The sequence below is a fragment of the Cetorhinus maximus genome, chromosome 9 (genome assembly GCF_964194155.1).
Source record: "Cetorhinus maximus chromosome 9, sCetMax3.hap1.1, whole genome shotgun sequence".
NCBI lineage: Eukaryota > Metazoa > Chordata > Chondrichthyes > Lamniformes > Cetorhinidae > Cetorhinus > Cetorhinus maximus.
The window spans coordinates 97,248,061-97,262,480 of NC_135887.1; the positions used below are offsets into that span (position 1 = coordinate 97,248,061).

The 14,420-nt window shown below is 41.9% G+C and overlaps 1 protein-coding gene across 4 annotated transcripts in view; it reads right to left on the bottom strand.

Annotated features, from left to right (window-relative positions):
• chka (choline kinase alpha) overlaps positions 1 to 14,420 on the bottom strand; it is a 79,059-nt gene that overhangs the window by 36,345 nt on the left and 28,294 nt on the right. For 2 of the 4 annotated variants that reach the window (XM_078549151.1, XM_078549154.1), the window contains one exon: positions 10,292 to 10,348. The exons of the other annotated variants lie outside the window; for them this stretch is intronic. In XM_078549151.1, coding sequence (XP_078405277.1) covers positions 10,292 to 10,348 — 57 coding nt within the window. The remainder of the gene's footprint in view (positions 1 to 10,291; positions 10,349 to 14,420) is intronic. 4 annotated transcript variants of the gene reach the window in all.

A 14,420-nucleotide genomic window follows, 5' to 3' on the forward strand; every position in this document is an offset into this window, starting at 1 on the left:
ACTTGACAACCTCCCCCAAATCGACCCATCTACACACCTAACCCAGTTCACCCAGCTGCCACCCTACCCACCTGCCACCCTATCCACTTACCTCCCCCATCCTACCCACTTATACACCTACACATTCACCCATTCATTCTCCTATTCACCCACACAAACAGATTTTCAGCGTGTTAGTGAACACCTACCAGAACATGGCAGCTGGTGCTGTAAAAATGGGACATGGCTTGCCTTCCCCTGAAAATCCAGTGCTACGAGGAAGCAATTGGATTGAAGGTACGCTCCGCATTTCTGAAGAAGCCGAGATCAGAAGACCTGGTCAGAAACGCGGAACTCCAGCGTGACGCAGCAAAGCAAGAGCTGAATGACAATCCAACGGTGATTGCTACTCCTCGGAAGATACAGGCCAAAGTAGATGCCCTTCCTAAATAGTTTTATTATTTTCTGTATTTTAGTTTAAAATTATTTAGCCTTGATGGGTCAGTCAGTAAAGTAACTATAACTTGTAGCAGCAAAATGTACAGCCTGCAAAGTTCCAGGATCAAACCCTAGTCTAGGTTGACTAAACTGATCTCAGCTTGGGTGGGTTGCTGGGTTTGGGGAAGTGGGGAATTAAATTTTAAAGAAGTCAATCCTCATCATCCTTGCTGAAAGTTCATATGTGTGCATACTGGATGAGAGCAGGTTTGTACTTTGCTGCATTGTCCTCTATAGGATAACTCATGCATGAAAAATACCCATTTGACTTATATCACTGCAGAAGTCAGTGACAGCAGAAATGGGAAGGAAAACTGGAAATTAAGATATTTATACTGTTATGAAAGTATGATAATTTTCATAATATTATTCTGGTTGATTGTAAAGTAGGTTTGCGGTGTATGTGGTTTTGTCTGTGATTTAATTACATTTGGAATCAGGTAGATTGCAAGCTTGTACTTATCAAAATAAGCTAGGTGTAGAAATGTACTTGAAATGCTAATGAGTAAACATGGATGCTGTCTCAGCATGTAAGTTGTGAAGGGAATTTGCAATTTTAGATAAGTGAAGGGATTGTTTGGATTTCAAAGGGATGTTAGTATTTTTACAATTAGCCAGATAAGCAAGGCTAAGCAGTGTGTTTATTTTTTTCAAAGATTACTGACAATATTGGCAACTTGAAAGTTTTTATATTATGGGAAAGTACATTTCTAAAGGTATATGGAACAATGGAATTTACATATTAAAGAGAGAAACATATATAAAGCAGAATGAAAGGCTATGTTGGGGCCCATGTAAGATCTAACAGGAGTATGTGGAACAGCCTTGAAGAAGCCTCCAGCCATTTGTGCACAAGTCTGTTGTGTCCAGTAACTAAAGTTGGAGAAAGCCATTTGGAATTCCACTGTCAAGTGGGTACTGTGTTAACTTGCTGGTTTTTTAAAATCTAAAATCTATTTTGGACCATTGCCTTAAAAGGGGGTGTGTAATTGAGAGTCAGGTTAATTAGGGATTTTAGGAGTTGTTATAGTATTAAGTAATTATAATCTTGTGTGTGTGCTTGAAATATTTTATTTTGTTAATAAATATTTTAATTTAATTTTTAAAATCTCTAAAGGTCTTAGTGAACTCATTACTTCTGAATTCAGTGCACACATCTTATAATAAATACAATTGCAAAACCTTTGTGATAATGTGGCCAAGTTTTCCTTGTGGGTTTGGTCTGCCTGGCACACATCATCTGCCATGTCACAACAATACGAGGTATGATAATGTGCGATAATGTGCACATATCATATAATGGTTATGTCTGTTATCGCAGACTTCGCTCAGTAGTGGTACTTTGGCTGAGTCAGAAGTTCTTGAGTTTAAGCCCACTTCAGGACTCGAGTCCTTATTCTATGCTGACACTGACAAGAGTATGCCCATCATTCAGACCAATTGGTAAAATAAGACCCCATCTGCTTCTCAGGGGATGTAAAAGATCCTATGGTACTATTTGAAGAAGTGAGTTGTTTGGACAATATTCATTCAATACAGCAAATGCATAGTTGCCAATTGCATGCATGAAGGCAGGCTACAAATGTCATCAGGGTATGGTTAGAACCCAGAGATAGGGTAACACAGAATTGCCAGGCAGAGACCAATTATGCTAATCCTAGGTGTTTTGCAAATTTCAGTGTAAATGGACAAGTAGCTATTGCCAGTCAGAAAGGAACAATATAGTAAATATTAATGCAAGTATTAGCCATAATTCTGCATGTTAGAATTACTGGCTCTATGGCCTTATTTACCTAAGTTCTTTGCATTATAAACTTGCTGGCAATGAATTTCAGTTTCTTGCCTCATTAACTTGTTCACTGGGTTATGCCATGCAATGTGATGGCAGATAGTGGTTTAATTCCTGCGTAGTCATGAAGATCAGAACAAATGTCAACAATATGTGGCAACAAGTTGTTACTGATATGCATACAAAATAATGGATGAACCTCAAACAAATGTACTCAAAATTTATATCACCTAACCCTCAAAGTTTGCACAACTTCATTAAATTTCTTTAAAATGTTAGCCACAAAATTTGACTTTGTGGCTTCAGCGCTACAGGTGCCATTTCGGTTCCAAATGCCATCTGTGGCATATGTGCACAATTCCAGCAGGGCAAGTTGGGATCCTTCCTTGCTGGAACAGGCAACATCTCCCAGCTTGCTGCCAGCACTGCATAAGGGAGATGACTGACATTATGCCAGTTAGCTCCTGCTGCTTCCAACGTATGGCACACTGTCCTGAAAAATATAGGGAAGTGTGTCCACCAGTGAGTCCTTTAAGAAGTGCAGGCTGCCTTTAAGTGATGCAGGCAAGCTTTGAGTGGTGGTAGCCTAGCATGAATCTGGCCCCTAGCTGAGGCGTGCAACCATACAACAGCACATTTAGCATTGGGCTGCATACAGAAATCATGTAAATGAGCAGGCAGCACAAAGTTTGCAGGCTGCCTGTATTTGAATAAATCGGCATGGGTCAATCCCACTTCGCAATCCCCATACCTGTTTTTGGAGGCTAGTGAATTTTGCCCCAACAATTGCAAGGGCCAGTGTTATTTTGTATTAACCTGACTTTACAACTGCAGAAACTTGTATTTATATGATTATTTTTGCTTCATAAAAGTGTAATCTGATAAAAGTTGACACCAAACCGAAGGAGGAGACATTATGGTAGGTAACCAATAAACATGGCTAAAAAGAAAGGTTTTAAAGAGGGACTTAAAGGAGACAGAGGTGGAGATATTTAGGGAGGGAATTCCAGCGCTTAGAGCTGAGACGGCTGAAGGCACTGCGGCCAATGATGGGCGAAGGAAGTGGGAGAAGGGTAAGAGGCCAGTGTTGGAGCAAGTAAGACTTTTCAGAGGATTGGAGGCCTGGGGAGCTTACAGAGATTCGGAAGGGTGAGGCCATGGAGAGATTTGAACAAGAGGATGAGAATTTTAAAATCGAGGCACTCAGCAACTGAAAGCCTATTTGGACCAGTGAGCACAGGGATGATGGGTGAATGGGAGTTAGTGCGAGCTAGGATATATGAGTAGCAGAGTTTTAGATGAGCTGAAGTTTATTGAGGGTTGAAAATGGGAGGCTGGCTAAGGGAGCAGTGGGACAGTTGAATTTGGATGAGGATTTCAGCAGCAGATAGATAAACTGAGACAGAGACAGAGTCGGGCGATATTAAGGAGGTGGAAATGATGGTCTTGGTGATGAGAGTAGATATGGGCTAGGATTTTTACCTTGTCAGGCAGGCGCAGCAGGCAGGCCCGGGAGCAGTCGCGAAGCCGACCGCTGCCTACAAATGGGCGCTGGCATCAATTTCACACTGTCTGGCCGCTAATTGGCCAGCTTGTGTGAAACCCATGCTGCAGCACTGTCGGGTGGGGGGGCGGGAGGGCGGCGAATATGGAAGTTCACACATGCGCGCGAGTGCGTGCAATGAAAGCACTATGAAGATTTAAAAACACAAAAATAAAAAATTTACCACTGTTAAAAACATGTCCCCTCATGTGACTCAGTCACGTGAGCAGGGACATGTTATAAATAATATTTCGAAATTTTTAATCTTTAATTGCCGTTGGAAACCTCATCCCGCCCCGTGGATGAAGTTTCCAAAAAAATCCAAAGGCCGCTTGGCCTTTTCGCCTGCCCAACTGTAAAGGTTGGACGGGTAGCAAAACCTTTCAGTCAATTATTACTCTGATGGCCTTAATAGGCCTGTTAATCGTCAGTGCGGGTGCTGCCGACCGAAATATCGCACGATGACGTTGGGACATTCACCTGGCATCATCGTGCATCATTTTATGCTTCAGCTGCTTGGGCGCATGCCTGCCCACTAGGCGCAAATTTCTGCCCGTGGGGTCAGAAGCTCAGGTCAGAGTCAAATAGGATGCCGAGATCCTGAATACTCTGGTTCAGCCATAGACATCGGCCTGAGAGGGTGCTTTGGAACTGGAGGCTCACGAATATAGTTAGAGGCAAGGCCAAAGGCAATGGCTTTAGTTTTCCAACATAAGACAGAAACCTGCCCTGTTCAGTTTTTAACAGTTTCAGTCGTTTCGATGAGCTTGAGCATTATTTTCTGATGGTGCAACTACCAAGAATTAATTGCAAATTGTAACAGCTAACTTTAATCTAACATTTAACATAACTATTACAAGATAAATTATTGGCTTCAAATGCTTAATCACAATACACTTCAAAATGCAGAAGTGTCAAAATCAAAACTTCTGGAGGAAAGTGGACTCCAGACCGCCATAGAAAACGTCTTCTGCCAGATATGTTCTTTTTTTCAAAAAAAAATCTTAAATTCATCACAGCAAAAACAAAACTTACTCATACTTTATGTTTACATTCCCAAACAGTTCACCTGATAGATACAGCTATACACTGTGTTCTAAAAGGTCACAATTTCATGTCTCACTGCACTCCCATTGTAACCACTTCCTTTCGTATATCGTGCACAAGGCCATAGGGTTTTGTTTTTTGCAGAAAAGAAAAGCAAACTTAATTGTCTCAAAGCACTAATAAAAATCCTGAAATCCAATAAAGTGCTGTAATTTAATTTATTCAATGAACTTGAAACAGTGACCCTGGTCACAGACCTTTATTCAGGGATACTTCTCAGTTATACATTGCTTTGTGGGCTGTCAGCTTTTTAGCATGCCAGATTAGCTGTTTAGAAACTGTTTGTCAGCTTTTCTCTGACTTCTGTAGGTTGGCATAAATGCTGCTCTAACTGGAAATGTGGAATAAACAAATAGCAGTGGCAGTTTCAACCTTATTAACAACAACATCTTTAAGATTTTCTTTAAATCAGATACAAAAGCAATTGCAGTAGAATATTCTGGTTTACAAGTTTCAAAATTTCTAATATAAGCAACTGGAAGCAAATTCAGCAACAGATGTGCAAGGAATAGAGTCATAAAACTGAAAAGACCATGGAGTAAGACAGCTACTTTCTATCACCAACCATCTTGAATGTATATCAGGTAATAAAACCGAACCATCTTAATTGTGCCAACATGATTCTGTGCTGTAACCATTCTAAGATTCTATATTTAACAACATTTACAGCTAAATGTATAAGCCTGCAGACTATATTGCTATTGTCAGGAGAAATAAAAAGAGCTAAGCATAGTTCCTGTATTTAGAATTACTGATGACCTCAGGAGATAGTGTTACTGTGACAAAACCTTAGCCTGTTCCATTGTGTTACCACATCAATATTAACACTGCCTCTTTCCTTTCACAACCCAGTTGAAATACCTACAATTTCTGATATGGCTGTCATAATGTGATTTTTTATCTCATCCACAATGTGGTCAGCACTTAGCCTTTAGTATTACCAAAATAGATTAACTGGTCTCCATGTCATTGTTGTTTGTGGATCCCTGATGTGCACAAATTGGCTGCCATGTTTGCATACCTGACAATGACTATACTTCAAAAATAATTTTTTGGCTATGAAGTTCTTTGGGACATCCTGAGATTGTGAAATGCATGACTTAAAATTAAAGGTTTTTTTTTCATTTTCAGGAATGGTAATTGCTTCATACTGTAAAAGCAGAGTGTCAGGATAAGTGGGTCTTTTTCTGGATGGCAAGCTGTAAATATACAGTAAATGGTAGGGCACTGAGGAGTGCGGAAGAACAAAGGGATCTGGGAGTTCAGATACATAATTCCCTGAAAGTGGCGTCACAGGTAGACAAGGTTGTAAAGAAAGCTTTTGGCATACTGGCCTTCATAAATCAAAGTATTGAGTATAGGAGTTGGGATGTTATGGTGAGGTTGTATAAGACATTGGTGAGGCCAACTTTGGAGTATTGTGTGCAGTTCTGGTCGCCTAACTACAGGAAGGATATCAGTAAGATTGAGAGAGCGCAGAGAAGATTTACTAGGATGTTGCCGGGTCTTAAGGAGTTGAGTTACAGGGAAAGACTAAACAGGTTAGGACTTTATTCCTTGGAGCGTAGAAGAATGAGGGGAGATATGATAGAAGTTTACAAAATTATGAGGGGTATAGACAGAGTAAATGAGAGTAGGCTCTTTCCACTTAGATTAGGAGAAATAAACACGAGAGGACATGGCTTTAGGGTGAAAGGGGAAAGGTTTAGGGGAACATTAGGGGGAACTTCTTCACTCAGAGAGTGGTGAGAGTGTGGAACGAGCTACCATCTGACGTGGTAAATGCGGGCTCACTCTTAAGTTTTAAGAATAAATTAGATAGATACATGGATGGGAGAGGTCTGGGGGGGTTATGGACTAGGTGCAGGTCAATGGGACTAGCAGAATAATATTTCGGCACAGACTAGAAGGGCCGAATGGCCTGTTTTCTGTGCTGTAGTGTTCTATGGTTCTATAGTGTTCTATGGTTCTGTAACTAGTGGGGTGCCACAGGGTTCGGTCCTTAGGCCCCAACTATTTACGATCTATATTAATGACTTGGATTCAGGGAAAGAAGGTACTATAGCTAAATTTGCAAAATAGTGGGAAAGTAAGTTGCAAGGAAGAAATAAGAAATTTACAAATGGATATGGACAGGTTAGATGAATGGGCCAAAATTTGGCAGATGGAGTTTAACGTGGATAAGTGTGAGGTTATCCATTTTGGTCGGAAGAATAAAAAGGCGAAGTATTATTTAAAAGGAGAAAAACTTCAGAATGCTTCAGTGCAGAGGGATCTGGGTGTCCTCGTGCATGAATCGCTGAAAGCTAGTATGCAGGTACAGCAGGTAATAAGGAAGGCAAATGGAATTTTGGCATTTATTGCTAAAGGAATAGAGTATAAAAATAGGGAAGTGTTGTTGCAACTGTACAAGGCATTGTTGAGATCGCACCTGGAGTACTGTGCAGTTTTGGTCCCCTTAATTGAGGAAGAATGGAGTTGCATTGGAGGCGGTTCAGAAGAGGTTCACTAGATTGATTCGAGATGCAGGGCTTGTCTTATGAGGAGAGATTGAGCAGTTTAGGCCTATACTCGCTAGAGTTTAGAAGGATGAGAGGAGATCTAATTGTGGTATATAAGATGCTAAAGGGGATAGACAAAGTAGACGTGGAGCGGATGTTTTCCCTTGTGGGGCATTCTGGAACGAGAGGCCATAGTTTTAGGCTAAGGGGTGGTAGGTTTAAATCAGAGATGAGGAGGAATTACTTTTCTCAAAGGGTCGTGAATCTGTGGAATTCACTACGTCAGAGTGCAGTAATTCTGCAGAGCAAATTTAAGGAGATAGATAGACAGATTTTTAATTAGTAACGGGTTGAAAGGTTATGGGGAGAGGGCGGGAAATTGGAGTTGAGGCCGAAACGAGATCAGCCATGATCGTATTGAATGGCAGGGCAGGCTCGAGGGGCTGAATTGCCCACTCCTGCTCCTAGTCCTTATGTAAGAGATGGCAGATCAATATTGAAGGTTCATGACTGCTAGACATTTTAGTCTAATGTAGCAGTTATAAATAGTCATTGTGTACAGTCTGTAAAGAAATGCAGCAAAAATATTTGGATTTTTTTTCTTTTTGTTCCTGGATTTTGTGCTCATCAACATGAGGCACATTAATGCTGAGGAATGAAACATTTATTTCAAGTATTCAGTCTCCACATCAAGCATATGTTACGCTCCCTCTTCTCTGTCTCAACAGATGCCTCAACTTGAACCTCCAGGCCACCTGCCACTTCATCAGTTTTACTTTCTGACAACAGTCAGAGAGATGGTCAATTTAATGCAAATTAGGTGTAATTTTATGCTGTATACCAATGTCCACTAGGAACTGGACTGAGGCTGTACAACTCATTTCACATAAATCCCTTACAATCAGACAGATGAAATGGTCATCCTAACTTCAATATTTTTAAAACATACAAACTATAATTGGATATCATTGGTTGTCACAACAATTTGCATTTATACAGCACCTCTAACGTAATAAAACGTTCCAAGGCACTTCACTGGAGTATTATCAAACAAAATGTGACACCAAGTCACATAAGGGGATATTACGGCAGATGACCAAAAGCTTGATCAAAAAGGTAGGTGCAAAGGAGTGTCTTAAAAAGATGAAAAGAGAGAGCAGCAGAAAGGTTTGAGGGAATTCCAGAGCTTGGATCCTTGGCAGCTAAAGGCATGGCCGCCAATGGAGAATCAATTAAAATTGGGGATGCACAAGAGGTCAGAATTGGAGGAGCTCAAATATCTGAGTTTCGTGGGGCTGCAAGTGGTTAGAGATAAGGTGGGGAGAGATCATTTTAAAGGATGAGAGTTTTAAAATTCAAGCATAGCTCAACCAGGGGCCAGTGTAGGTCAGTGAGTAAAGGGGTGAGGTGTGAACAGAACTTGATACAAGTTAAAGGATGAGCGAAAGGAATCTGACCAGGAGTGCATTGAAATAATCAATTCTAGAGGTAATAAAAGGCATGGATGAGGGTTTCAGCAGCAGTTGGGCTGAGGCAGGGGCAGAGTCAGGCAATGAAACGGAGATGTAAGTAGGTGGTCTTAGTGATGGCATGGATATATGACAGGATGCTATTGGTGTCAAATATAACACCAAGGTTGAGAACAGTCTGGTTCAGCCTCAGATAGTTGCCAGAGAGAGAGATGGAGTCAGTGGCTAAGGAATGAAGTCTGTGTTGAAAACCAAAGGCAGTGACTTATGTCTTCCTAATATTTAATTATGAAGACATTTATGCTCATCTAGTATCAGATAAGCAGTCTGACAATTCAGAGCCAGTGGAGCAGTCAAGTGAGGTGATGATGAGGCAGAGTTGGGTGTCATCAGTATATAGTGGAATCTGTCGTGTTTTCGAATAATATCGCCGAAGGCAGCATGCAAAAGAGAAGTAGGAAGGGCCAAGGATAGATCCTTGGGGGACGCCAGAGGTAACTGTATGAGCAGAAAGTGAAACCTTTGTCAGTGAATCCTGGACAACTGGATAGATAGGAGTGAGACCAGGCAAGTGGAGGATTGAGGAGCGATGTTGGAGGAGAATGGAGTGGAGAACATGTCAAGGGTAGAAGACCAGTCAAGTAGGACAGGGAGGAATAGTTTACCATAGTCATGATCACATAGGATATCGTATGTGACTTTGATAACCATAAGACCATAAGACATAGGAGCAGAAATTAGGCAAATCGGCCCATCGAGTCTGCTCCGCCATTCAATCATGGCTGATAAGTTTCTCAACCCCATTCTCCCGCCTTCTCCCCAATAACAGCCAATTTGGGATTGTGGCAGGGGTGGAAACCTGACTGGAGAGATTCAAAGGCAGACACAGGAAAGATGGACACAGACTTGGAAGACAGCAGCATTTTCAAAGACTTTGGAGAGGAAAGGGAGGTTGAAAACGGGGCAGCAGTTTACAAGGAAGGAGGCGTCAAATGTTGATTATTTGAGGAGAGGTAGGATGATGGCAGTTTTGAAGGAAAGAGGACAATACCCAAGGTTTGAGAACCATTAACAACATTAGCTAAAATGGGGTCAAGAAAGGAAGTTGGGTGGTCAGCAATTTAGTGGGAATAGGATCGAGCGGGCAGGAGATGGGTCTTATGAGCAAGATGAGCTCAGAGAGGGCATGATGGGAGACAAACTAGAGGATGCAAGTTTAGGGGTAAGGCAGGCGGTACTTTAGAGGAAGTATGGCCCAGGAAGCTAGTGGAAGGGACGTGGCAGAGACAGCTGAACAAGCACCTGTCCAACTTGATAAAAGTTTGGGGGAAAAGGAACCTCCCTCGAAAATGGGTATAAAGATTTATTAATTTCTGAAGATAATTTCAAATTAAGACAAACTTACCCGAATATCATATGTGTCCTGGTTAGTCTGTTTGGACTCCCCTTTATTACAGGTCATCTATCAACAAGACAGAAAGCAACTCATTTTTAAAAAAAATAAAGTGTAAAGCAAGCCTACGTTCCATTTATATTAGCTGCTCCTCTCCTTCCCCCACCTCCCCCCCCATCCACCCAGAAAACAACTAATATAGTTACTAAAAACTGATCTGAGATCCAACATCTAAAATTTTAATGCTAGGGCACAAATACGATTCTGTGCCATTAAACATACAGACGTCAGTTACTACAAATTTTGTAAAAAGTAGTGCCATCTGGGTTTAAGCTGGGTCCTTTGCAGAAAGTAGCACATTAACCATTTTACTGTCATACTACCTGTTTAATGTTATACTCCTCTAAAATCTTAAGGTAGCATTTGCTATGAAAAATTGAATCTTTGGCAAAAATGATACTGTTACAAGCACAGAATGACACACACACAGACACACCCATTTGGTAAGTTACGGGTTTTTAAATTTCTGAATTTGAAACAATAAAATAAACTAGACATCCATATAAAATCTGTATTACAGCAAAATAGACAAACAAACTACCTAGAGAGAGATAGGCGAGTGGGCGGTAAAGACTGGGACATAACAGGGCAAGACACAAAGAGATAAACATGCATACAGACAGGGAATCGTACTGCTAATTTATAGTAACATTCTAATGTTTTTATATATGGATTACAATTATTTCAAAAAAATCAGACTTTTTTTTAAGTAACCATGGAGGTTTTTGAAATGATGGGTGGAACAATTTAGCCCAAATTTTCTCCACGAGGGGCTCTCCGTCATGGCGAAAATAGCAGAAATCCTAAGTTTCACCCTGAACATGCAATTCCTATTTTCGCAGGGGCAGTATTGGCGTCGGGCTGAGGTTTATTCATGCATGTTTTATGGAGGCAGCTGGCCATATAAATCATCAGCTCCCTCCACTGAAGTGGGACTTTGGTAGGCTGGGAGTGTGAAACCGTGTGCGCGCAGATTAGGGCAGGTCTGAACTTGGTGGATAGTTTGGATAGGGAGAGGTAAGGTACCCCTTTGGATCTGGTCCTGGGATGCATTTGGGAGAGGCTAGACACCCTTTAGAATTGTTAAAAGTAAACATGATTGTGTGTAAAAAGTGCATAAACTCAGTGGAACTGTCAAGCTGTCAAAGAATTGTCAAAGCTGTCAAGGAACTATCAAAACTCATTGGGCAGAATCTTCTGGTTGACGTGCGGGTGGTGGAGCCCACACACCAGCGCTTAAAACGTTGCGCGAGCGTCCCGACATCAGCGCGCGGCATCGTGATATTTCAGTCGGCGGGCATGCTATGCAGCAGGACGCGCGCCCGCCATTAATTAAAGGCCTCGTTAAGGTCCTTAACTTGCCAATTGTTGACGATTTTGAGGGGCCCGTGCGAACTTCGGCTTGGCGCACCGGCTCAATGGGCAGGTGATTTTTTTTTATTTACAAACCTCATCCAGTGGCGGGATGAGGTTTGTTAGCGTTTTTAAAAACGTTTAATAAAGTTTTTGTTTATTTCATTAACATGTTCCATCTCGTGTGACATTTTCACATGAGGGGGACATGTTAATGGATTTTTTTATTGTTCTACTTTTTATATTTGCCAGCCTTTCAGCGATCTCCCTGAGACAGCACTTTGCCTCAGGGAGATGAGCGCTCTTTTGCGCACATATGCGAAAGAGCGCACTCTGACAGTTGGGGAATCCCACCGCACAGGAAGTGCATAGCGGGCGACCCGCTGGGCAGGCCTTAATTGGCCCGCCCACTTAAAATGGCGGCGGGGCCCATTTCGGCGGCGATTGGCTGCCCGCCCGCCCATCAAGAGCAAAATTCTGCCATTGGAATTGTCATGGGATTTAACACTGCTGAGCTTTAAATTTTAAAAAGTGTGGAGTAACAACAAAAATCAGTGCTGGCTATTTCACTGTGTTGACATTAGCTTGAAGGCTATTATCGTGATCAATGACTGATTTCACAACTAACATTCCAGTGAGATGGCGTTCTCCGCTGATGCTGCCAGACCTGCTGAATTTTCCAGGTAAATCTGTTTTTGTTTTGGATTTCCAGCATCCGCAGTAGTTTTTTGTTTTTATTCCAGTGAGATGCCTGTTAAGTGAATAGTTTGATTGACAGCTCCCAAGTGGCTACAGAATTAAAGCGTGTTTTCATATGCAGTTAGTTGAAGGAAATTCCATGTAATTTTTTAAAAAATCAATGAGTATGTTATGTTTAAAACAGTGACTGCATCAATAGACACATAACTATTTTACGTCAGCACGGGTCCGGATGTCTGCCCATGGTGTTGAGTTGGCATGGAGGGGGTAAGGACAAAGGGTGGTGGATGGGGGGCATGGGTTGGGACTAAGTTGGCATAGGGGCTATAAAAGGGCCATGGGGATGAGTGGGAGACACAGGGCAGAATCTTCGGCTCAGCCAATAAAGCAATTAGCTGAGCTGCCCATCCAACCTTAAGGTTGGGGGGCAGGCGAAGAGCCCAGGCGGCCCTTGCATTTTTCGTGAAACCTCATCCACAGGTGGGATGAGGTTTCATGAACGTTTTTAAAAGTGTTTGAAAAATTTATAATAAAATTAATGGACCTGTCCCAGCTCATGTGACAGTTTCACATGAGGGGACATGTCCTTAATTTTTTTTTTACCTTTAATCAATGATTTATAAGTGATGCCTCGGAGATTTCTGCACGACAGAGCGCAATCCCCGACTCAGGCAACCCCACCCCCGCCTGCACAAGGAGCACTCAGCACCTCTGGGCGGGCCTTAGTTGGCCCGCCCATGTAAAATGGCGGCGCCCAGCCAATCGGCTGCGTGCCCGCTCACCCCTGCCCCCACACAACCCCCCCACCCCCCCCCCCCCCACCCCCGACAGGGAGAAAATTCCCCCCAAGGGGTGATGTAAGGGATATGGAGGAGCCATGGGGTTGGGCGGAGGGGCATGTGCTGGCATGGGGGTATGATGGGTCAAGGGGGTAGATAAAGGGGCATGAGTGGCCAAGGGGGATTGGGTGGGGGGAAATGAGGTGGCATAGATTGGCATGGGGAGTGTGGCAGGGGGGATGGATGGAGGGCTGTTATTTGTTTTAATAATCTTTTAAAATTAAATTCAACAAAGTGCCGGGGCCTCCGCATCTGGAAACCTCCGCACTTGTTTCAGGGGCAGCGGGCCCAAATTCTAATCCAGCTCGCCCCGGAATAAAAATAGGAACTGAAGGGTGCCAATTTTAAAAGTCAGGTTCACAGAGCTGAAGATTCTCCCGTCTCTGCACTCCTGACCCGGCAGCAAAAATCGGGGTCTTTGCATTTCAAATAGTAAGTATTCTTCAAATCTCTTTAATGGAAATTAGAAAAATGAAAGATTAAACAAAAATTCTTTGTGCTGTCACCCACAGGAACAAAGTTTTTGTGAATGAACGTGAGCATTTTAATTAAGTAGTTGAGATTTATTCAAACGTCAGTGGAATGTCACAAAAATTCTTATTCATTTATCACCTCATGAGGAGAAAGTTATGGGATTAAAATAGAAACTAAAAAACTATTATAATGGGTGCAAGATATTTAGATGCTTTACAGCAGATTCAATGTCAGAATTGAGTCAATTCACATAATTGTCAGTATAAGCAATTATAAACAGTAGTTTCTGTAGACTCCTTTAACCTCACTAGCAATACAGATTCATATAGGTGGAAAGGCATTTAAATGCATGACTCACTGGAAGCATATTTATGGTTAATTTTTTGCCAAACATTCAGCACTAATGAAATGTGGGCTTTATTTGGTTTTCCAAGATGTACAAATAAAGCTATAGTTAATGTAACCAGTCACCCTTTATTATTTAAATATGTAATGTTTTACCATATTTAGCTTTTCCCTAGGTGGCACATAGCTTTTTACACAAAAAATATCTTTAATTCAAACATTCTTCTCTTTTCCTTGCAACAGGTCACTTTTCTCTAACTTTCTGTCACCCTGCATTATTCTCTGACTGAGGGCAATCAAGCACCCTGCTCCCAGGGCTCTACCAATGCCACTCTTGGGTCAGCTAAAGGAGCCATATAAGAGCAACCCAA